This window comes from Saccopteryx bilineata, chromosome 4, assembly GCF_036850765.1.
Source record: "Saccopteryx bilineata isolate mSacBil1 chromosome 4, mSacBil1_pri_phased_curated, whole genome shotgun sequence".
NCBI lineage: Eukaryota > Metazoa > Chordata > Mammalia > Chiroptera > Emballonuridae > Saccopteryx > Saccopteryx bilineata.
This window is the reverse complement of record NC_089493.1, coordinates 42727709-42750462: the sequence shown is the minus strand read 5'-3', so window position 1 is coordinate 42750462 and position 22754 is coordinate 42727709. Positions and strand designations below refer to the sequence as shown.

The following is a 22754-nucleotide window of genomic DNA, read 5'->3' as shown; positions in this document are numbered from 1 at the left end:
CTCCAATAGAAACAGGCAAGACTGCATTCTTGGAATGGGCACAACATCAGAATAATACTCACAGGACACTGAACCCGGAACCACTGGCCTACTGCCTCTCAGTTCCATCCAGTCTCCAGTCTCCTAAAGAGGGACCATGGTGAAAGGCAAAGTTACAGATGAAGGAAAAATGGTTAAGTCCAGCTGTGGGGATTTTAAGGGGCTCCTAAATCTACAAGGATAGGGAGGAGTCAAAAAGAGCACTAAAAGCAGTAATCGTGTTTCACAAGATGTCTCCTCTTATCTTAAAATTCTGGGATGTGATTCTACCAAAACAAAAAGGATAAAAAATTAGACTAAAAAATCAGGTAATTAGAAGTTTTTGTCTACTGAATGTCAGGTATCTTGATATTTAAAAATTACATAAAAGAGATATTATAAATACCAAGTTATTTTTGTATTGCTTTCAGATGTTGACATAATAATGATCTATTTTCTGGTTATAGCAAATTCTTCACAATAGGATATTCTATATTCTATAGTATTTCTCTCTATGACAGAAATGTTGGATTATATATTGTTTATTCTGAAAGTGTGAAAAAGGGTAGAAAAATAACCAAGCTAGAAATGATAACTAACATGGCTGAAGACTAGTCATTAAAAAAGTAAAAACCACAGAACACTTATTTTTTCACATTTCCATATATCCCATCTATGAGTTCTCAGTAGTTAAATGGAGAAATTAGCAATGTCTCCCCCAGGAGGACATTCTAAAACAGAGGGGATAGTCTAGCCAGCTGAACCTAACAGGAGCAAAACAAAAGGAGATGTCCCTCACTGGAGAGCTGGAGATGCTCTCTTTGCTGCTTCTCCCTGTTTTGTGGCCCAGAGGCTGAGCTACCTGCTCTCCAACTATAAGACCCCTCCCTGTTCCTTGGCTCCGGTGCTGTTCAGCTGATGGAAGGCACCTGCCTGCAGGAGATGGGAGGGAGGGAGGAGAATGATATCAAGATATTTGTACTCCCGCTCCCTCCCTGAGAGGTCACCACAGGTTACAGGGTCACTCCACGCAACACAGGTGCTGTCGTCAGCCCTCTCCACATAGCCATCCCTCTTTCCCCAGGTTTCAGGAATTGCTCACCAGCCATAAGCTTCCAATCCTTTTGGTTTCCCTACACCCTGCCCAACTCTCCTCTAATTGTACAATAGAAGAGTATATGAGTTTCCGGTCAGTACCTGCACTGAATCTTGTTATCCACTGTCGTCCCTACAGTAGGATGTGACCTCCACTGGTGGTGCCGTTTGGGTCAATGTCTAAACGTTTTCAGTCCTCGGCTGAGGGAAGGGGGTCTGTTATTTCTAGTTGGCCAAGCAGCCTGAGGGCAGAGGCAGATCTCACCCTCCCCTAAATCAGCTCAATAAGGTGAGAGATTTTGGTTTCCGGGTGTTGTGGAAAACAAAAGACCATCTCTCCTATGCCAACAGCAACTCTCCAAAGCAGAGCACTAAGGAAAGATCTAAAAGCCTGGAGTAAAAAAGGTTTGAAGCTCAGTTTCTCCCCATTTGGACTTTGTCCTAATGTACTTAGAATATTTTTCTCAACTGTGTAAAAAAAAAAGTTAAAAGCTGAATTTGCACTCTTCACTTGTTAGATTCTCAAAAGAATTAGAATACAATATTCCTGCAACAGACTCAAAACTCCAAGACAACTTCCATAGCTCTGCAGGATGTCGGGACCTCCTGCTGGCTTCTCTTAAGTTCAGTTTTTGTTTTTTGGTTTCCGTAAACTAGTCAGAAATTTTATGTTCAATTCTTATTGAAGATAGAAACAGGTAGGAATAATTTCCCTTAAAAGATATATGGGTACCCATTAAGCATAAATAAGATTGCTTTAACATTTAAAAAAAAAACTCTCTGATCTTATTAATGTCACAGTGGAGAAATTTGGAAAGGTCCATTTTAAGACATTCAACCAGAATGTAGGAAGCAAGCATGGTTTACCTACAATGGGGTGACTCTAACAATGCTCAAATCTCAGTTTGAATGAGTCATCACTACAACCATGCTTGCATTTCCAAGGCCACTGATAGAGGTCTGCATCAAATCTTGTATGGCCCTGGCTGGTTGGCTCAGCGGTAGAGCGTCAGCCTGGCGTGCGGGGGACCCGCGTTTGATTCCCGGCCAGGGCACACAGGAGAAGCGCACATTTGCTTCTCCGCCGCCCCCCCCCCCATTCCTCTCTGTCTCTCTCTTCCCCTCCCGCAGCCAAGGCTCCATTGGAGCAAAGATGGCCCGGGCGCTGGGGATGGCTCTGTGGCCTCTGCCCCAGGCGCTAGAGTGGCTCTGGTCGCAGCAGAGCGACCCCCCAGAGGGGCAGAGCATCGCCCCCTGGTGGGCAGAGCGTAGCCCCTGGTGGGCGTGCCGGGTGGATCCCGGTTGGGCGCATGCGGGAGTCTGTCTGACTGTCTCTCCCCGTTTCCAGCTTCAGAAAAAAAAAAATACAAAAAATACAAAAAAAAAAATCTTGTAGAAGTCTCGGTAATATAAATAATAAAGGATGAGATTATAAGACCCACAGAGTCCATATTAGAGCAATATTGAACTTTTTTCTGAGTAGGACAACAGCAACACCAGTATCAACATGCCAATGATTTAAGTTATAACTAGAGAAATATCATTAAATATTAGGGCAAGTATTGACAGCTAAGACTGATGTGTGGTTAAAAGTTCACAAATACTGTTATCAGATACCATGCCCCGTACAAAGGACTCAAAACTACAGACATCTGTACTGCACCCCAGGAAGAGGTAAATTCCTTATATCCCTTTATTAGACTTATCTCTTTTGAACCTATGGATGCGGGAAATAGAGAATCCTTCTCAGGAAGAAAAACTCCCTTCGGGAAGCAAGTCTTCCTCAGTGTCACCAGAAAGACAGCCCCTCGTGTATCCAGATAAAATCTGGAGCCCAGGTGGAGTTTAAGAGGGGGCCAGTCTCTTCCTGTCTCTTCACTGCCCATTCTTCTTCATTCCCCCAAAAAGGTCTGTCACTCTCTCTGTCTCTCAATCTCTCTCTCTCTCTCTCTCTCAGACACACACACACACACACACACACACACACACACAGCCTGCTTCTCAAGGCCACCTTGTTCAACCTCTCCTCTCCTTTCTAAAAAGAGCCTTCAGCCACAGCTTCCCCTGGAGGGAGAATTCAGACTTGGAGGAGAGGGAGAATTCAGACTCGGAGGAGAGGGAGAGGCCCCACTGAGACGCTGAGGCTGAGCCTTGGCCAGAGCTGTGCATTCACTGCAATGGAGGGCACTGCTAAAAATGAAGCAGAGATATATCTTCCCCCTCAACTTCCGGAGGAGGTGGAGGAGCCGCATCACTGGAGGACCTGAACTTCACAGTTTTGACTTCTTGTTACTCTCTCAGTGGAGAGTAAGGGTTTGGGAAGCAGGCAGTTCTGGGTTTGGATTCCAGCCATGACACCTGGTAGCTGTGCCCTTGGGCAAGGTAACCCCTTTGAGCCTCAACTCGCTCATCTTTAAAATAGTGATAATAATACCCACTTCTCAGAGAAGCTGTGAGTTTCTATGAAATCATATATGCTATTGCCTAACAGCATGTAAAAATACTGGTACTTTTTGCTATATTATAATGCTATACAAGTAGTAGACAACTAGTAACAGCATTATTCAGAATTCACAGCCTGAATCCTGTGTGTTTTATGATAAAATGAAGATCCCGGTGTTTGAGTCTCATAAACATTTCATCTTTACTCAATCCTCAAAGATTACTGAGCACATACTTCAGCCTTACATTTGTTACGATCCCACCATGGCTGTACATCGTATATATTTGGGTACAATTTCCTATTAAAGCCATGGGATAACTAACTCCCAGTTAAGTCATAGCATATGCTGAGATTCCCACTTCTGATTTTCTTCCCTACTAAGCTTTCGTGTGCCAGATGTTATACGTGCTAGGGGTTTTACATGCATGAGTTTTTACACATAGTGTAAAACTTTAAGGAATGTAGAACTCTATAAGCAAGTAAGTTAATAGCCTCCACTTTTCATCTGTGATCAAGTAACCAAATCTGAGTTGAGAAAGGTTTCAAGTCCAGAGCCACAGAGTGTCTCCTCTGTCTCCTTGTTTCCTCTCTGGGAGACAGACCTAAGGCACACCTAGGGGAGCTGCTCTGAAATTCTACATTTCCAGCGAAAATTATCAGAACATAACAGAAGTCAAGAAGTAAGAAGATCACTGAAACCTAAGCTTTATTAAAAACCACAGAAGAGACTGAGAGTGAAATGAATCACACGCAGTGTGGCCCTTGGTTCTCTAATAAGCAGAGTTGTGTCATCTTCTCTGAAACAGGTGAGTCAGTACTGAGAGAAAAAAAATTTTTTTGCTTCAACTAGAATTCAATCACATCACAATCGAAATGATGTCCCAAAGGGAAGGGGATGAGATGACCTCATCAGAAAATCGATCTGAGTCATCGCGCATTCCTCTCTAGGATAAAGGTGCCACCAATTCCAATCTCTCTATCCCAGGCTTCATTAACCTAATGGGATTCCTTCCACATGGGTAAACTTCTGTGTTTCCACACTCTTGGGCCCAGTGTCGAGGGGCAGCGGATAACAGCAGCTCAGTTCCTCTCATTTAGCCCTCAAACACAACAGGCAGCCCCCACAGGCGACTGAGTGAAACACCAATCTCCTTGGAGCTTCCAGCCCAAGTAACAGGGAAGTTTTCATTGTATTCTATCCTCAGGCACAAATTCACAAAGAGTGAAGTGGATTTTTTGTTCCTGAGCAGAGGCAGATTTAACAGCGGGTGCACAGGGCACGCGCCCTGGGCCCTGACTTCTGAAGGGTCCCGCAAAACCCCAACTTTACACTTTTTTCTAATGTCAGGGGCCCAACTTTTTCTTCTGTGCCCGGGGCCTCAACCAACCTTAATCTGTCTCTGTTCCTGAGAGTCTTTAATGGATTTTTTCTCTGAAATTCTCTTGTACATACAGCTCAAAGAATAGATCCACCACAAATGTACATGAGATCCCATGCTAAGATTTCAGTAGTCAAGAGCATTTCCTACATTGATATAGCTGACGGGAAGCAATACTTGAAAAATCTCAAGCAAAGCCCTGAGTTATTATGGACTCTGACCCCATGCTGTCAGAGCCCAGAAATCACGAGACTGGATGCACTATGTCAGCGGGGCTGTAGGAAATGGTGGGAACACACACGCCAAGGCCCAGGCCCAACTCCCCCTTGGTCTCCAGAGAGACAAAAGATCCAGGTATTCAGCTTGTGCTGGGAAACAGAGTATTCCAGTGTTTTAAGTAACTGGTGCTAATCAAAGGGTGCTCTGCAGACAGGTATTGGCCATGCACTGTTAGCAGTCTGTGGCAAGAGAAACACAGAAATTGAGGGTAAGCATGGAAAAAACTTGATAGCAAGTTGACATTGCTGTGATATTTAGGAGTAGGATTCTTTTTTCTGTCAGTTTATTTTCACTGATTTCGTACGAGTTTTGATACATAATGAGTGGAAAATTTTAAAAGAGAAACTGCTTCTTCACCACAGGTAGCTGGAGAAGCATTGCCCTAGATTCGTGTTCACAGTCTTGGCCGTTTATTGGCTGCTCCTGGGAGCTTTCACAAGTACTGAAGTCTGGGTTTCAGTCCTGGAGATTCTGGGTTCTGTTTAATTAGAATGGAATGCAGTCTTGGCTTTGGGATACTTTTTTAGAACTCCCAGGAGTTTCTAATATGCAGCAAAGTATTTGAGAAACTACTTTTCTCACACTGGTAAGGGATTAGGGGATGCATTTAGAGGTTAGTGAACGGGGAACACACAAAAGAAATTATTTATTTGATGTTACTTTAAAAGTTCAAAAACTATTTTTAAGTTACAATTCAATGTTTTATTAAAATCAAGGGTAAATTGACTGGATGCTAGGAATACCTAGTCATGTCACATACACTTTTTAAAATAAAATTTTTATTGCAATATAACATGCATACGGAAAAGAACGCAGACCTTAAATTCACTGCTTGGTGTTTTCATAAACTAAAAACATCTGCAAAAAGAGCGTTCAGATCAAGACACGAATAATGCACAATGTTATTGGCCCCCATGTTAGGACATTTAAAATAGCTTCCCACTGGGAAGAAATAAAGATAATGACCTCTGCCACTATAAATAAAGCATTTGCCTTGGTGTATAGTAGATCCAGTTTACACTGGAAGATTTCAAGGAATATGAATAAAAAGTACAATGCTCCTTCCCGGTAAAGATGGCTGATCGAATACACATACCTTTATTTGTTCACTCAGGAAATTCTGCTAAAATGACTATTATTGAATTTGTTTTTAAAGGTATAAATCCACAAGAATCAGGAGAGAAGATAGTAACAAAATTTTAAAGCTGGAAAGTAGTAAAAGACTTGTCAGGCCTAAGGAAACTGAAATCTAGACTATAAAGGGTACAGAAAATGGCCATTAGTCCAATTTACAACAACAGAATTTCCCAGAGTTACCAGCTACCACTATAAGAGGGAGGACAATGGGGCTAAAATCATTGGTTTAGCCTGTTTAAGAGGGCAAAGGGCTTTTTAATCTCCACCATCACTCTGTGTACCATCTGACTTGCCTCCCTTCACTCTGGCAATATCATGCAGACAGACTCAAACGAGAGTCTGCGGGAATACTAGGCATGGTTGAATATTGGGGAATCATACCAAAATCATGAATGACTCAAGTGAATCTATGCACACTTCTCACTGAGATGCCCAGGCTTCTTTCCTACTTGGTTCCCAGAATGCTAGCAACTAGTCAAGAGATTAGAAAAGCTTTTTATGTTCCCAAAGACCAGATATTAAGAAAATGATATTGAAGGTTCCCAAGGAAACAGCCCAACTGTTTGACAAGTTTCTGTAGATCTCTCTTCCATTTCTCAACATCTCATGTAGGATCCGAGAGCCTTTTTCCTGGACTACCTTTTCAAGACCCTGTATAGTATACAGCTTGAAAGGTAGAGACAATGTCTCCCTGTAGAATAGAAGGCAGGTTTTTCTGCTCATGTCTGGAGCAAAGCTTGGCTGGTTTTGTAGTAGGCCATTATAAATAACTGGGATTCTCTAAGCTCAGGATTCCTCAGCTGTGACTCAAAATTTTCACATAGAGAGGAAGTCCTTGTGGAACTTGAGGAACAAAGGGAGCCCCTATGAGTGTGAAGCTCATGCTACTTGCTTAACTGTGAATAATAAAGTCCTTTGTATCTGACCCATGAATTTCATGTCTTCTACTAGCATCCATGAAACTGTAACAGGCTAACTTGAAAGCGGGGTAAGACCCTTCATAGTTCTTGATGTCTTCAACTGTCTCACCACTTCCAAATAGTTTTAGAGTCCTATACTCCAGGATATAAACAGATAAACAAAGATCACAAAACATCCAAGAATATTGGCTAACAATAATTTTAAAATTCCTAAAAGTAACTGGGAGGAAACAGCCCATTCAAAATAAAAAAGCAGACCCTGGCCAGTTGGCTCAATGGTAGAGTGTTGGCCCAGACTGTGGATGTCCCAGGTTCAATTCCCGGCCAGCGCACACAGAAGAAGCGCCCATCTGCTTCTCCATCCTTCACCCTCTCCTTTCTCTCTCTGGCTCTCTTCACCTCCCACAGCCAAGACTCCATTGGAGCAAAGTTGGCCCAGGCACTGAGGATGGCTCCATGGCCTCCGCCTCAGGCACTAGAATGGCTCCAGTTGCAATGAAGCAACCACCCCAGATGGACAGAGCATCGCCCCCTGGTGGACATGCCAAATGTATCCCGGTCGGGCATATGTGGGAATCTGTCTCTCTGCCTACCCGCTTCTCATTTCAGAAAAATACAAAAAACAAATAAAAATAAATAAAAATAAAAAAGCATGTCAGTAATATCCTCAGGGAATAAAAGAAATTACTCTATTCATAAAACAAAATTAAGATGTCATAATTTTAAAAGAAATATTAAGGAAACAAGAAAGCTACTACAACTTTAAATGAAACTTTAAGTGGAAGAACTTAATAGAAGAATTTGAAAATAAAGTCAAGAAAATATTCAACAAAGTACAACACACAAACCAAGAAATGAAGAACAGGCCTTGGCCGGTTGGCTCAGTGGTAGAGCGTCGGCCTGGCGTGCGGGGGACCCGGATTCGATTCCCGGCCAGGGCACATAGGAGAAGCGCCCATTTGCTTCTCCACCCCCACCCCCTCCTTCCTCTCTGTCTCTCTCTTTCCCTCCCACAGCCAAGGCTCCATTGGAGCAAAGATGGCCCGGGCGCTGGGGATGGCTCCTTGGCCTCTGCCCCAGGCGCTAGAGTGGCTCTGGTCGTGGCAGAGCAACGCCCCGGAGGGGCAGAGCATTGCCCCCTGGTGGGCAGAGCGTGGCCCCTGGTGGGCGTGCCGGGTGGATCCCGGGCACATGCAGGAGTCTGTCTGACTGTCTCTCCCCGTTTCCAGCTTCAGAAAAATACAAAAAAAAAAAAAAACAAAAAAAAAAAGAAATGAAGAACGGGGAAAAAAAGATTAGAATCTGGCACTTTATTATAGCATAAATCATTTAAGTCGGTCACCCCACCTCTCAGCTACTTGCTATTTAAAAGAATAAATTTCCTCAATGCATAAGCCAATATAAGTTGAGTGTTCTTTACTTGCAGCCAAATTCATCCTAGAGAGACTGTGGGAACCAGTGTGCTTTGGAAAAGGATAAACTGGATCATGGTCTGCAGCAAGAGATAAAAATGAAATCAGTGCCTTTATAAAATAAACTCTTTTCCCCAAACACTCATTTGCCATAATTTTGATGCAAACATTGAAGATTTTAGCAACTATGCTATTTTATGTTAGCAAATAACTGTAAATCTCCCACAGCTTCCAACTCCTGCTTTTCTGTGTGTATGAATGTCATCTGCAGAGCATGCCTACTCTGTGAGTTTCTTTTAGAAAGTATGAAAGGTTACAATGTTTAACAAATTGTATGTGGAGAGAAAAGTAGGTTGTGCTGCTTTAGTGATGAAAGCAGCTTTTCACATCAGTGTAACTTGCTGCTTTATATATCAGCATGTAGTAGCACCCAAAATATCATCAGCAATCCCAGAAGGAACCTTTTTTATTGCCTTGACAGTCCATTTCATTAGAGCCAATGAAGAGAGCGTGGCACTCTCCTATATTTCCTGGAAGCTAATATCTTTCCAGAAACCATGACTGGAAATCTTTGAAAGATATTTAGGAAGACATTTGTATCACCTTTGAGATGCAAAAGAGAAAAATTACAGGCCCAAAATGGCATCACTCATGCTAAAAGCCCATGATACCAAATCTAGATTTAATACCTGATCTAATTGCAGTTTCAACCTCTCCCAGAAATGCAATCTTAATATTCAGTCTGGAATGTTCTCGTCAAGCACCAGTAATCTGTCATGTGGGGTTGCTCCATCCCCCATTGAAAGAAAAGATCATCTAAATGATAAAAAGCCCTTGCTGTTCTCTCTCCAAAGGATGTCTTGGTCTAAAACATAATCCCTTATTTTCTTTTGTTCCTTTGTCCCACCCTTCTTCCTATAAAAACCTTCTATTCTGTACAAAACCTTGGCGTGCCCTTCTATTTGCTAGATGCATGTTGCCTGATTCATGAAATGCTGAAAAAAATGCAAAGCCAATTAGATCTTCAAATTTATTTAGCTGAATTTTGTTTTTTATTCTAACGGAGAGAAAAGGGAAACCCACCTTTAGAACAGTCAGCTAGTAAAAGAAGTTCATACTTTACTTTGCTTAATTTATATAGATAATATAGCATGATACATTTTTTCACTGAAAACTTTAAAGTCACTATTATCATGCAGCTGAAGGCCACAAGTTTTTATGAAAACACAGCTCCTCAGGAAAATAAGGATCCAGAATGACAATGTGTCATAAAATGTCTGTACAGACAAACACTCTGGAGGTACCTGGATACACAGCAGGATATATTTGAAGGCTAATTCTGCTTAGATAACCTTAATATTGAGACATGATTTCATCATTCTTTCTCTGCTGACAAAGATAGGATGGAGGATGCAGCTCTCACTCAAAGATGACATCATTGACTTTAGTACAAACAAAATAATGTGGCTTTAATTCAACTTGAAGAGTCCATGGGAATTCTGGTGTTTCTTAATACACATTCACCCTTTACCTGCAAAATAAATTATGGAATTTCTAACTTTGCTACCTCATATCCTCGAAAGGTAAAGTTTTTAGGAGGTGTTAAAAGTTTAATCAAGTTGAAGTCAACTGAATGTCAAAGATGAGCAGCATACTTCCATGCCTAAGACCACACCAAAATTCCAGCTTCTTATTCAATCCATATTGCAAAAGCTTTCTTACAAAATTCACTTTTTTGTGTGTGTGTATTTTTCTGAAGCTGGAAACGGGGAGAGACAGTCAGATAGACTCCCACATGCGCCGGACCAGGATCCACCCGGCACGCCCACCAGGAGCGATGCTCTGCCCACCAGGGGTGATGCTCTGCCCATCCTGGGCGTAGCTATGTTGCGACCAGAGCCACTTTATCGCCTGAGGCAGAGGCCACAGAGCCATCCCCAGCGCCTGGGCCATCTTTGCTCCAATGGAGCCTTAGCTGCAGGAGGGGAAGAGAGAGACAGAGAGGAAGGAGAGGGGGAGGGGTGGAGAAGCAGATGGGCGCCTCTCCTGTGTGCCCTGGCTGGGAATCGAACCCGGAACTTCTGCACGCCAGGCCGACGCTCTACCACTGAGCCAACCGGCCAGGGCCCAAAATTCACTTTTTTTTTATAATTTTATTTTTTTAATGGGGTGACATCAATAAATCAGGATACATATATTCAAAGATAACATGTCCAGGTTATCTTGTCATTCAATTATGTTGCATACCCATCACCCAAAGTCAGATTGTCCTCTGTCACCTTCTATCTAGTTTTCTTTGTGCCCCTCCCCCTCCCCCTTTCCCTTTCCCTCTCCCCCCTCCCCCCGTAACCACCACACTCTTATCAATGTCTCTTAGTCTCACTTTTATGTCCCACCTACGTATGGAATAATACAGTTCCTGGTTTTTTCTGATTTACTTACAAAATTCACTTTTGATTAAAACTAAGTTTATGTTTATTTTAGTTAACAAATTTTAATTATTGCCATTTTTTTTTCAGGCATTGCCATTACATTTTGCAGCCATTCTCATAGATAAAATACATACAATTTGTTGGAATTATTATTTCTATAGGCTGTTCCTGTGAATTCATAAACTTCTAGTGTAATAAAATAAACTGCATAAAAATGTTTTATGTATATATACATTTAGGAAGGAGGGTAATTTTATAGCTTTATTTACATTTTCAAAGATTAGTATTTCACCCAAAATGTTAAAAAGCAGAAATGCTAAAAACTACTGCTTTATCCTGTAGAACAGTCTTTTAAGATACTATGTAATTACCATGTTAAGTCATAGGTCATTTCAAACATGAATTTAATCCAATGTCACTTTGAAAACTAGCAGTTAAATTTTCAAATGTGATCTGATCCAAGCCCTAAAAAATCGGGCAGGAAGTTCCTATAGAATTAAAATGATCTTTTCAAATTAAATGCATTAAAAGCCTATTTAAGAGATATGACAACTAAGTGTAATGCAGAATCCTGGATTGGATCCTGGAACAGAAAGAGAATCTTAATGGAAAAATTAGTGAAATCCAAATAAAGCTTAGGTTTTAATCAATGGTAATGGACCAGCATTGGGTCTTTAGGTCTGACAAATGTACATCACTAATATAAAGTGATAATAATGGGGGAAACCAGGTGAGGGTATACAGGAACTCCCTATTATCTTTTCAGATTTTCTGTAAGTCTGAAAATATTCCAAATAAAATTAAATTTTTTAAGTCTAATTAATTTTTAACAAGGTTTAATCATGCAACAGATATTTATAGAGTGCATAGGCATTGTTCTGTGTGATGGGTACATAGAGCTGAACAAAACAGATCCCTTCCTTCTTTTAGGGAGCTAAGAGACTAATGAGCAAGAAAGACATTAAACAGCCCCCCAAAGCAACATAAATTGTAACTGCAGTTGTAATAAGTGCTATAAAAAAAAAGTGCATGAGATGAGAGAAGTGTAGAGCTGGAAAGGTCTCTCTGAGGCAGTCGCACTTAATACGAGACCTGAGAGATGTCTAAGCACTAGCCAGGTAACATCAGAAAGAGGGAGGAACTTGTTCACCAGCCCAGAAGAAGGAAGGGGCCTGGAGCACATGCTTGTATGAGCAAAGCAGAATGAGAGCATGGAAGAGTGTGCCCCATGAAGAATCCAACCATATTAGACCTTGGAGGCTGGGTTTAGTGTTTTGCAGTTTTCCAAAGAGACACAGGAAGTCACTCAGGTTATTAACCAGAAAGAATTACATTCAATTATTGCTTTTAAATAACTACAAAGGGTGCTATGCGCGTGAGGACTAGAGGGCAAGATAAGAAGTTCATTTCAAGTACTCAGTATTTTACAAAAATTTAGAAGAAATTAAAAGTTCTCAACTTCTAATATATTCACTTTACAAAGTCCCTGGGAAGTAGAAATGTGTATGGATGTTTTAACACCTGATAACTCCAGCAGGGAAGATTGTGCTCCAAATGGCTCCTACTTCATTCATTCTGGATCTTTCCTATGATTAAACATGGAAATAAACAAAAATATGAGAAAGACACCAAGATCACATGACCTTGGGCTTAGCAAAATGTCAGCAGCAAAAATCTACAGGATCTAGCACCGTTAGGCATCTTAGCTTCTCAAAGGATAAATAATTCTTAGTATATCTGGTTTTCAAAACCATAAAACCATTATTGACACCTTACTAGTAGCATCTTAGCATTAGCCCAAGACAAAATAGAGAAAATCACAAACTATAGAACAGTATAATTTCAATCCCCGTTTTAAAAAACCAGTGTTAAATGTCATCCTCAATAGTCTGAAGAAACTGGTATGTTGCCCTATCTGACCTAGAAAAAGAAACATTTCTTCCAAACTTGATGTAACCAGTAGCACGACAATAAAACTTATTAAGCAATCTACAGTACTGGCCGGGGAATTTTTAAACAGAACTCCCTGGAGATTTATATGCTAAAGAGACACTTGTATTTTCTCAGTTAGTAGGAATGTAGTGTCTATAACTTCACTAAATATTATTTAGATACACTGAGGGCTATCAGGACCAGAAGAAAGGGAAGATCAATCTTGAATGAAACCTATAATTTGATATGAAAAACTTTTTACGCAAAGCTCTGAACCAAACAGCTATTAAGTTGACTGTCCCGTCTAGCCAATTGCTTTTTTTCTATGTAAATTTCCTCTTCCCCCACAGTCAATAAGGTTACAGGAGAGAGCCTCTGGCAGCTATGATTGCTAACTTGACCTTGCCCCAAACCACCACAGTCAATAGACCAAGAGTGTGCACTTGGCACAAATTAAGCCAAGTCCCTTTCCTCAGGAATCCTGACTTAGAAGTGAGAGATTCTTGCTCTATCTTCCTGCTCTCTTGAATAAAGGACATCAAAACACGGGAACTGCTGGCAGATGCTATTTTCAACCATTTGCACAAGAAAATACAGAAAGCCAGCCTGCAGCAAGAGGCAAGAATGGAGACCATGTGCCAGAAAAAGAGATGAGAGGCAGAGAAAGAGGGCTTCCCGTTTCCACCACAGCCCTCCAGAAACTTACTCAACCTTATCCTACTTTATCTTTATGCCTGCGCCTAAAACCCATAGGAGACCCCAGGATCCTTCCAGTGGCTTCCATGTTACTAAAGCCAGTTCAAGTGCAATCCTGTGACTAGAAACTAAACAGGCCCTCACTAACACTCCAGGTTTCTCTCTTGTATTTAGTGTCAAATAACTGAGAACTGGCTTTCCCAAAATTTTTAAGCCAAGATCTTTGAAAGGAGAATCTAATTTCAACCTCTCAAAGCAGATAAATGCAAAAACATAAGAAAGGCTTACCCTAAAATGTTAAGTGGAGAAGAAGCAGGGCACAGAATTGTCTACATATCAGAACTGTGACTACACTATAGTTCACATTTGTCAAGAAATCAAGAAGTGAAACCCTGTATGCTTTAGGAAGATTGGAAGGAAATTAACCAAAATACACATCAAAATTAACATTGTAAAAGCTACCATATTATCCAATATTAACAGCATCTAAAATAATATTCAGCATAAACACAACCCTTATATGTCATAGTTAAAAACACTGTTACAAAGACTTCTCAATGCTACATACCCATGGTAATTATAATTGTTTACAAAATACTACCTATCATATATATACAAAAAGCATAGAGCTTATTATCAGGATATAAACAGAATATGAACTTAGAGAAATGTTTGGTGCATTTATTTTACCACTAAGAAACACTTTTATAACTTACTCTAGTTAGGGTGCTTAAGAGTCATATTAATATTGTACCATGAAGACCAATAGTAACCACTTCAGGGGGGGAGGGCACATTTTATTTCTTATAATTCTAGTAACTTTATACTACTCTGTATATTTTTAATTGCCTTCTCCCTCATTCTCGAACAGAAAACATTATGAAAAAAATAAGAAAGACACAAATGCGGAAGTTACAACCACAAAGGTAAAGTAATCATAAAATACCATTTGATGTATTCTCATTCTTTGAATAGGCACATCTGTTTAATTCATTCATGGCTAGTAATTTTTTTTGTTATTTTCTTCCAAACACTACCATTAAGTACTCTTTTTATTCTGTGTGAAAATAATTAACACTGCAATTTTTTTAGAGGCACCTGTAATCACTCATTCACTAGAACAATAAACTTTATTGAGCCCTCAGAATGTACTAGTCACTTTTCTAAGAGGAAAATCAATAAACAGAGAAAAGTCTTTACCCTCCCCTGCTCAGTGGGTGAGACAGCCTGGTGTAAACAGTCCCGAACACGTGTTAAATGCTAGAGTTTAGGTGAGTACACAGTATTACAGAAGCAGGAGGATCAGCCCAGCCTGGGCCAGCAAGGAAGTCTTACAGAGGGCAGTGCATTTAAATTCAGCCTTTCATGATACATAGGAGCTTTCCAAGGTGTGAGGAAGGAAACAGGAGAGGAAGACACTCCATCCGTAGGTGCAAGAAAAGGTTCTGAGAAGCAGAAAAGTAAGAGGACTATCATGGTATAAAAATAAGGAGCTGCTTACTGAGACTATGACCAGGGTTTGTGGAGGCCATGTGGGCTGTGAAATTAAAAAAAAGAAATTGGACTAAAAAAATCCAACAATTTAAGATGATTAAGGTGCTTAAATATTTGGAAGACTATTCATACATTAAATTTAAGTTATTATAAATATATAGACCAATAAGAGAAATGTTTGATATGAAATAAAAAATATTTGCATGTATTATTTATATAGTTATTTAAAAAAAGGCCAAAGGGTAGTGTTAACCAAAATATTAATCACTAATCATCTCTGGGTGATGAAATTACACATAATTTTGTTTTAATCTCTCTTTGTGTCTCTGCCTTTCAGATTTTCTGCATTCAGCATGCATTACTTTGGCAATTAGGGGGGAAATTTGTACTAAAATAGAACAATGTAAGGTGGGCTCAGATTGTGGCATGTTAAGGAGTTCGTGCTTTATTACACAGAAAAAGGAAGATTTATTTCATGCAATTGATCAGGAAAATGAGGTAAGCAGATTTTCATTGAAGGGAATTAAATGTTAAGGTGTGCATACTGGATTAGAAGGATTTGAGGCTGGGCAAAAGATATGATGGCTAGAGCTAAGGCAGTAAAAATAAGGATAGAAAGCCCATATTGGAGTGGGAAAGATAGAATGTTAAGTGTTATGAGGTATGGGGAGAGGGGAGAGTTTAAGGATAATGCCAGTTTCTGGGCAATTGGTTAGATACAGATATTAGAAATTAAAAAACATAATAAGTAGGAAAAAGTACATTTAAGGACAAGATGATGAATTTAGTTTTATGTGTGACATGCCTAGAGGACATCCAGGTAGGGAGTTTGAAATATGGATTCAGAAAGAGTGGATCTAGAAATATAGACACATAGAAGATGGCAAAGCCATGGGAATGAATGAACCACTCAGGGAAAACAAAAAGTAAAGACTAATAAAAGATCGCTGAGGCTAGAACTTTGGGAAATGCTAAGTCATTGTGGCAACTGGAGAATTCAGAGAGCCAGGGGAGCCAGAAATCCGAGTTCCTTTTAGACATGGAATGGTCAGATATAGGCTCAGGGTAAGGGGGAAATGTCTTGCCTTACGTTTGCAACTGCCAAGAGAAAACAACCACAGAACCTGGTCACTTATGGGGTATAGAAAAAGCAAAAGGTCAACATGGAACAAAGAGGCAAGTGGCCACTATCAGAGATAGAAGGTAAAGTGAGCAGAGGCAACATTTTATTCGAGTTTACTGAGTGAGCTTCTTATGTACAGGGTGAGATGTTTCGAAGGCTGTCAACGGTGATCTACTGCATGGCTGTTTTGAGACAGTGACTCCTACCCTCTTTTTTACAAACAAGGAAACTAATTGATATCTACAAAGAGAAGTGTCCCAGGTGTCAGAGCCAGTTGCTGGCAGGTTAAAGACTAGAATCAATTTCTAAACCACTATGGTTTTAGTTCACTACCCATCAATATACTGCCTCCTATATAAACACAGAAAGAAGGCTCATCCCCAAAATACGAATAATGGAATACTAAAAATGGATTTAGCCTTTGACTTGAATTATGTAAATGACTTCATATAGTATACAACCCTCTTATGTTTTTCACCACCACCCCTTACCTTTCAGCTAACTTCCACTAGCCTTTGATCCCACAGACATTTCCAATCTATTGATCCTACCGTTTTTCACTCTCCCCAATCATCTAGATTTCCTCTCTCCTCAACTTACCAGCTTTAAATTCTACAGTTACCCCTGGACAGGTAGCTCAGTTGGTTAGAACATCATCCCTATATGCCAGCGTTGGGGTTTGATCTTCAGTCAGGGCACATTCAAGAATCAACCAATGAATACATAAATAATTGAAATAACAAATACATATTCTCTCTCTCTCTCTCTCTCTCTTCCTCTCTTTCTAAAATTAATACATAAAAATTTTTAAATTAATTCTATGGTCAATCATTATAATAATACTTTTATTGAATACCTTCACAACTTTTTCCTGCTATTATTTTACTATATCCTTTGGATAATCTGCAACTCTAGTTAAATCTTTCTCTTCACTTGCTCCATGTCTCCACTGTGTCAAAGAATGCAACAACCATGTGCCTGGTTTCGCTTTAAATTTGTGACCAAGAACTCTAAATAGGCCTTTTAAAGCAACCAGGCAAGCTTACTATGCTTCCCCAATTCATGCACTCTTTCTATTTAACTATTCACAGTTTCTCTCTTCTCCAAACCTGCCACCTCCTCCCAACTCCTCACTCAGTGGATGACCTCTCTTCCTATTTGGAGAAAGCTAAAGCAACCAGAAGAAAACCTCAGCAGACTCCCACCATCTCAATTATCCATCTTCCAGAGCCTGCACCCACACACTCTGCCCTATATCCATGCTCCTATCTAAAGCAATGTTCCTTCTTGTGTGCACTAAATTTGATACCCTATCTCTCCAAAATCACTAATTTTTCTTTCTCTAGTGAAGCATTCTCATGTGCATGCAAGCATGCTGTTACTTCTCACATCTTAAAAAAAAAAAAACTTAAACACAACTATTCTCATTTCTTCTGTTCCGCTTTGCATAAAAATCCTTGAAGAGTTAGTTGTCTATGCTCACATTTCCAATTCTTTCCTCTAATTCTCTCTAAACACATTCTAATCCATTTTATGCTACTTTACTTGACATTGTCAAGGTCACCAATGATACTCTGTTGCCATATTCATGGTCAGTTATCAGTCTTCATTTTACTTAACTTTTCAGCAGCACTGGACTCACCTAACCCCTTCCCTCTGAAGCTCTTCTCTGGCTTTTAAGGTATCACTGCTCCTGGTTTTCCTCCTACCTCCCAGGGAGCTCTTTCTAGCATCTTTGAATGGTTTCCCCTCTTCTCGTCAATCTCTCAACATCTGAGTACTGGGAACCCCACAGTTCAGTCCTGGCTCCTCTTCTCTTTATTCACACATTCACTTCTTGGACATCTCATCAATCTTAGGCTTTAGATAACACCCAAATGCTGGAAAATCCCTACTTTATATCTCCAACTAGGCATCTCCAAGCTTATTTAACATCTCCAATTACATTTATTTTTTCTAAAATGTTATCCTTATCCCCTGACCCCCTAAACTTGAAGCTTTCCACACTTCAGCCACTGGCAACTCAAACTTGGTCCAATCAGAAAACATTAGATCACTTTTTACTCCTCTCTTTCTTGCAGATGCTATATCCAGCCCACCAAGAAACCCAACTGGCTCTACTTTCAAATACGTCCAGAATTTGACCATCTCTGGTGCTACCACTCTGATTCAAACCACCATCATCTTTCACGCAGGTATTTACAATAACATACTAACTAGTCTCTCTGCTTCCATCCCTGCCCCAATAGAGCAGTCAAATTGATCCTGTTGAAAGGTAAGTCAAATCACACCACTCCTCTGTCAAAACCCTGCAAAGACTCCTCACTTCATTCAGAGTACAACCCAAACGACTTACAATGGCATAAGACTCTACTTTATCTGAGCCCTTGTATCTACTATGAGCTCATCTCCAACCACTTTCTCAGCTGTTCACGTATTTCATCCATGCAGGCCTCCTTGCACTCTTTCTAGCATGCCAAGTATACTTCGCTCCGGAGCTTTGCACTGGCTGGTCCCTCTGCCTGAAATGTCATCCTGGATGCCCTTGTGGCTAACCCTCTCACAGCCTTCAGGTCTTTGCTCAATTATGACCTCCTCAGTGAGGATCTATCTTACCACCTTATTTAAAATTGTCACAATCACTACCTGCCTCAGAAATTTTTTAGCCTTTGTAATTTTTTTACCCTGTTGTAATTTTTAAAAGCAGCTACTGCTTTGGCCGGTTGGCTCAGTGGTAGAGCATCGGCCTGGCGTGCAGAAGTCCCGGGTTCGATTCCCGGCCAGGGCACACAGGAGAAGCGCCCATCTGCTTCTCCACCCCTCCCCCTCTCCTTCCTCTCTGTCTCTCTCTTCCCCTCCCGCAGCCGAGGCTCCATTGGAACAAAGATGGCCCGTGCGCTGGGGATGGCTCCTTGGCCTCTGCCCCAGGCGCTAGAGTGGCTCTGGTCGCGACAGAGCGACGCCCCGGAGGGGCAGAGCATCGCCCCCTGGTGGTCAGAGCGTCGCCCCCTGGTGGGCGTGCCGGGTGGATCCCGGTCGGGCGCATGCGGGAGTCTGTCTGACTATCTCTCCCCGTTTCCAGCTTCAGAAAAAAAAAACAAAAAAAACAGCTACTGCCTTGAAATATACTACATAATTTATTTTTTTATTATTTGTCTGTCTCCTCCCACTAGAAGTTAAGCTCCAAAAAGGAAACTTCTTTTATCTGTATTGTTCACTGATATATTTCTGGCACATAGGAGGTGCTCAATTAATACCTGTTGAATGAATAGATCTATTTCCCCTAGCAGACCATAAGTAACTCCAGGCTAGACAAATGCTTTAATTATCTCTGTACCATATATATGTATCAGAATAAAATATATGTATTTTATATCAGCCTGACTACTAGAATTTGTTCTGGACAAGGTACTCATTTTCCTGAGTGGCAGGGGTGGCATCAGAGTGCACTAACGCAAGACTGATCATTGGTGCATACCCTCAGGTGAGTCCCCACTTACCTTTAAAAAGGCAAACAGCTTAAATATCAAGAGATCATCCCATCCTTAACGCCTCATACCATGAGCAATCGGAAAACAGGAAAGTCACCTTGCCTTTACATATTATATAGTCCCTACCCCAGTGTTTTCATAAATATATCCCTGTAGACTTCTCCCAAGCTGTTGCTCATTTCATATAACAGCTAGATCAATTGACCATATTGTACTGGTTTACTTCAATGTGTTTATTTGTTTATTTACTAGTTGAAGCCTTCATTAAGGGCAAGATTATTTCCTGGTGCTTTGCTGCCTGTCCCTCTTCCAGCTGTCTCCTCTCCTAATCTTTCACTGTGCGAAATGGCAATCTCTCCCTACCTCTTAAAAACCCAGAAAGTTACTTGACTATCAAGTAATTCTCTGTCCTTGCCAGTTTGTCTGCCTTCCCTGTTTGAACTCTGTGGTCTGAAGTTAGGTAAGTGCCTCCACAATAACTATGCCAAATGCATCTTTAACCCTTTTAGCTTCCGTTACTGTCTTGGCCAATGTTCGTCCCTCCTTTTGTCTTGTTACTGTATGGCAAATGAAACGTGCACCTATGTCAGCAAGTAAGAAAAGATAATATAAACATCTTTATTTAAAATGCCACTTTTCCAGTGTTCTTTTGGGTTTGTTCTTTATTAACCTAAGTTACATTGTTATAAAAATATACTATCCTGAGTCTTGTAATTTTAAAAACAGCTTCCACATTCTCTAAGGAAACAAAGTTTCTGATTAAAATATTCCTATTGTGAAATCCGTGGAATCCTCACATGTAGGCTAAGTGCTTTCACTTAAGTGTCTAAGGTTAACAAAGAAACCCTTTACCAATATCGGAGGGAAAAGGGAGTTTTTGAGTCTATAGTACGAAGTCTTCAAATCTTGTTCCACAGCATGTTATTTTCTTTCCAGAAGATTCTAACACCATATAATTACTTTTGTATTAAAAAAATGAATAATACAAGCCTTTAATCTTAAAAACAGCTAGACAGAAACCATCCAAATTCGATAGGCCTTAACTGAAGCCACATGAAATACTAAACTAGAAAATATCTATGTAAAGACAGTCCAGGGAAGAAAGCTAATTATTATTCAATAGAGATGAAGCATCGTGGGGGAGAGAGTTACACGAGAAAAAAAAGTGTTTTCTGGTTATGTGTCAGTGTTTGTCTGCTTCAGAGAAACTGTAACGTTGATTTGCACCCCCAAATGTCACAGAAAAAAATACCAGTCAGAAATGCTTCTAGGAGCTTCCAAACCTCTGGTTAAAAATAACAGCAAAAACATCAATTAAGCTCCATCCATTGCGACAGAAATGTATTGATATAGAAACGTGAAACCCTACCGGAGTGAGAATTAAACTGCAACTTACTTCCCCAATAGAGAAAAAAAAAACAAAAATAAAAAAACAAGCTCCACTTTGGCCGCTTGACAGAACGAACCCCAGTAAATAGGGACAGGGGTGTCGTGTGTTGGGGGAGAGGACCGGAGTCAAGAGCGCCCCATCGCCCTCCTCTCAAAACTGCTCCGGAACCGTGCACGCAAACGCGCCACAGGATTTCGCTTGGCCAGAAGAAAGAGGGTACCGAACAGAACAGCCTGCTGGGACTCAGAGGAAGCCGCGACGTGCAGCGGTAGCGCGAGCGGGTGGCCTTGTCGCGCCTCCTCCACCATCAGCCCGCCCCTCGTCGTGTGCCTGGGGCGCTGGCTCCGAGCTCCAAGCTGAGTCTGAGGCTCGGGACTCAGGACTCGGGACTCGGGACTCCGAGACCTAAGCAGATTCTTTCCCTGCCCGGGTTAGAGAACCTCCCAAAGACCTTTTTAACAGGAGTAATTCCCGCTCTGGCAACATCTCCGCAGCCCGGAGGGAGCAGGCGGACCCCAGCGGACACGCGGACCCGAGTCTGGACGCCCCCGCTGGCCCCACCCCGGAACTTATCCAGCCGGTGTCGCCAGCGCCCCGCCCGCAGCCTGGCACCCAGTAGGGGCTTTCGGGGAGTGCAGCCCCACGGGCTGACTTTCCAATAAGTAAACAGCCATGTTAGCCTCCTCCGTTCGTAGATGAGCAGGGCGCGCAGGCTGACGGCCGTCTACAGCGCTCACCGGATGCCCTCTGCGCCTCCGCTCCGAAGGCTGCGACTGTTTCCAAACTCCTAGGAGCAAGCGACCGGGGCCCCGTTCCTCTCTCACGGTTCAGCACCGAGGACAGCGCACGCACTTTTCGCCCTGTGTCCCCACCGCTAGAACCGTGGCGTTGGCGTTGGCGGCAAAGGCTGCAGGTGTCCGGACCGCGCTCCCTCCCGCATCCCACCCCTCTCCGGCGCCTCGAACAGGGTAGCCCCGCGACGTCTTACTTTTCTGGCTGGAATAACCCGGGTAATAGCCATAGTAGCCGGTGATTCGCAAGATCCGGTCCTCGATGGTGGCCACCCCGTTGGGGGTCGCCTTGACATCCATGGAGAGTGCCGGGCGGCGACCCCGGGCGCGGCGGGGCGGAGAGCGCAACGCGGAGCCCGGGAGCTGGTGCAGGTGCCGCCGCCGCCTCCGGTGCTGATGCAGCTCGTGCTCCCGCGCCCGGGCTCTGACTCCACCGCCCCGCGCAGCACCGGCTCCGCATCACAGCGGCAGCGGCGGCGGCGGCGGCGGCGGAGCGGCCCCCACTCGAGCCGGCCTCTCCGTCAGCCTGGCAGCTCTCCCGCCCGCCACCCGGCGCACTGCTGTCCGAACAGCGCCCCCTCACCTCCGACGCCCACCGCGGCCGCCGCGGCGGGTTTGGGCGCCCCACCTGGCCGCCGACTCTCATCATTAACCCTTTTGCACCCCTTCTCCGAAGAGTAGACATCCCCCACCCACTTGGACCGAAGGGACGCTTGGTCCAG

The 22754-nt window shown here is 42.2% G+C and overlaps 1 protein-coding gene across 1 annotated transcript in view; it reads right to left on the bottom strand.

The window, feature by feature from the left end:
- SLC35F4 (solute carrier family 35 member F4) overlaps positions 1-22428 on the bottom strand; it is a 207251-nt gene extending 184823 nt beyond the window's left edge. Inside the window, exon 1 of the mRNA XM_066274946.1 lies at positions 22230-22428. Within this exon, the coding sequence (XP_066131043.1) occupies positions 22230-22332 (103 nt within the window). The 5' untranslated portion in view covers positions 22333-22428. The remainder of the gene's footprint in view (positions 1-22229) is intronic.
- Between the last annotated feature and the right edge of the window lie 326 nt (positions 22429-22754).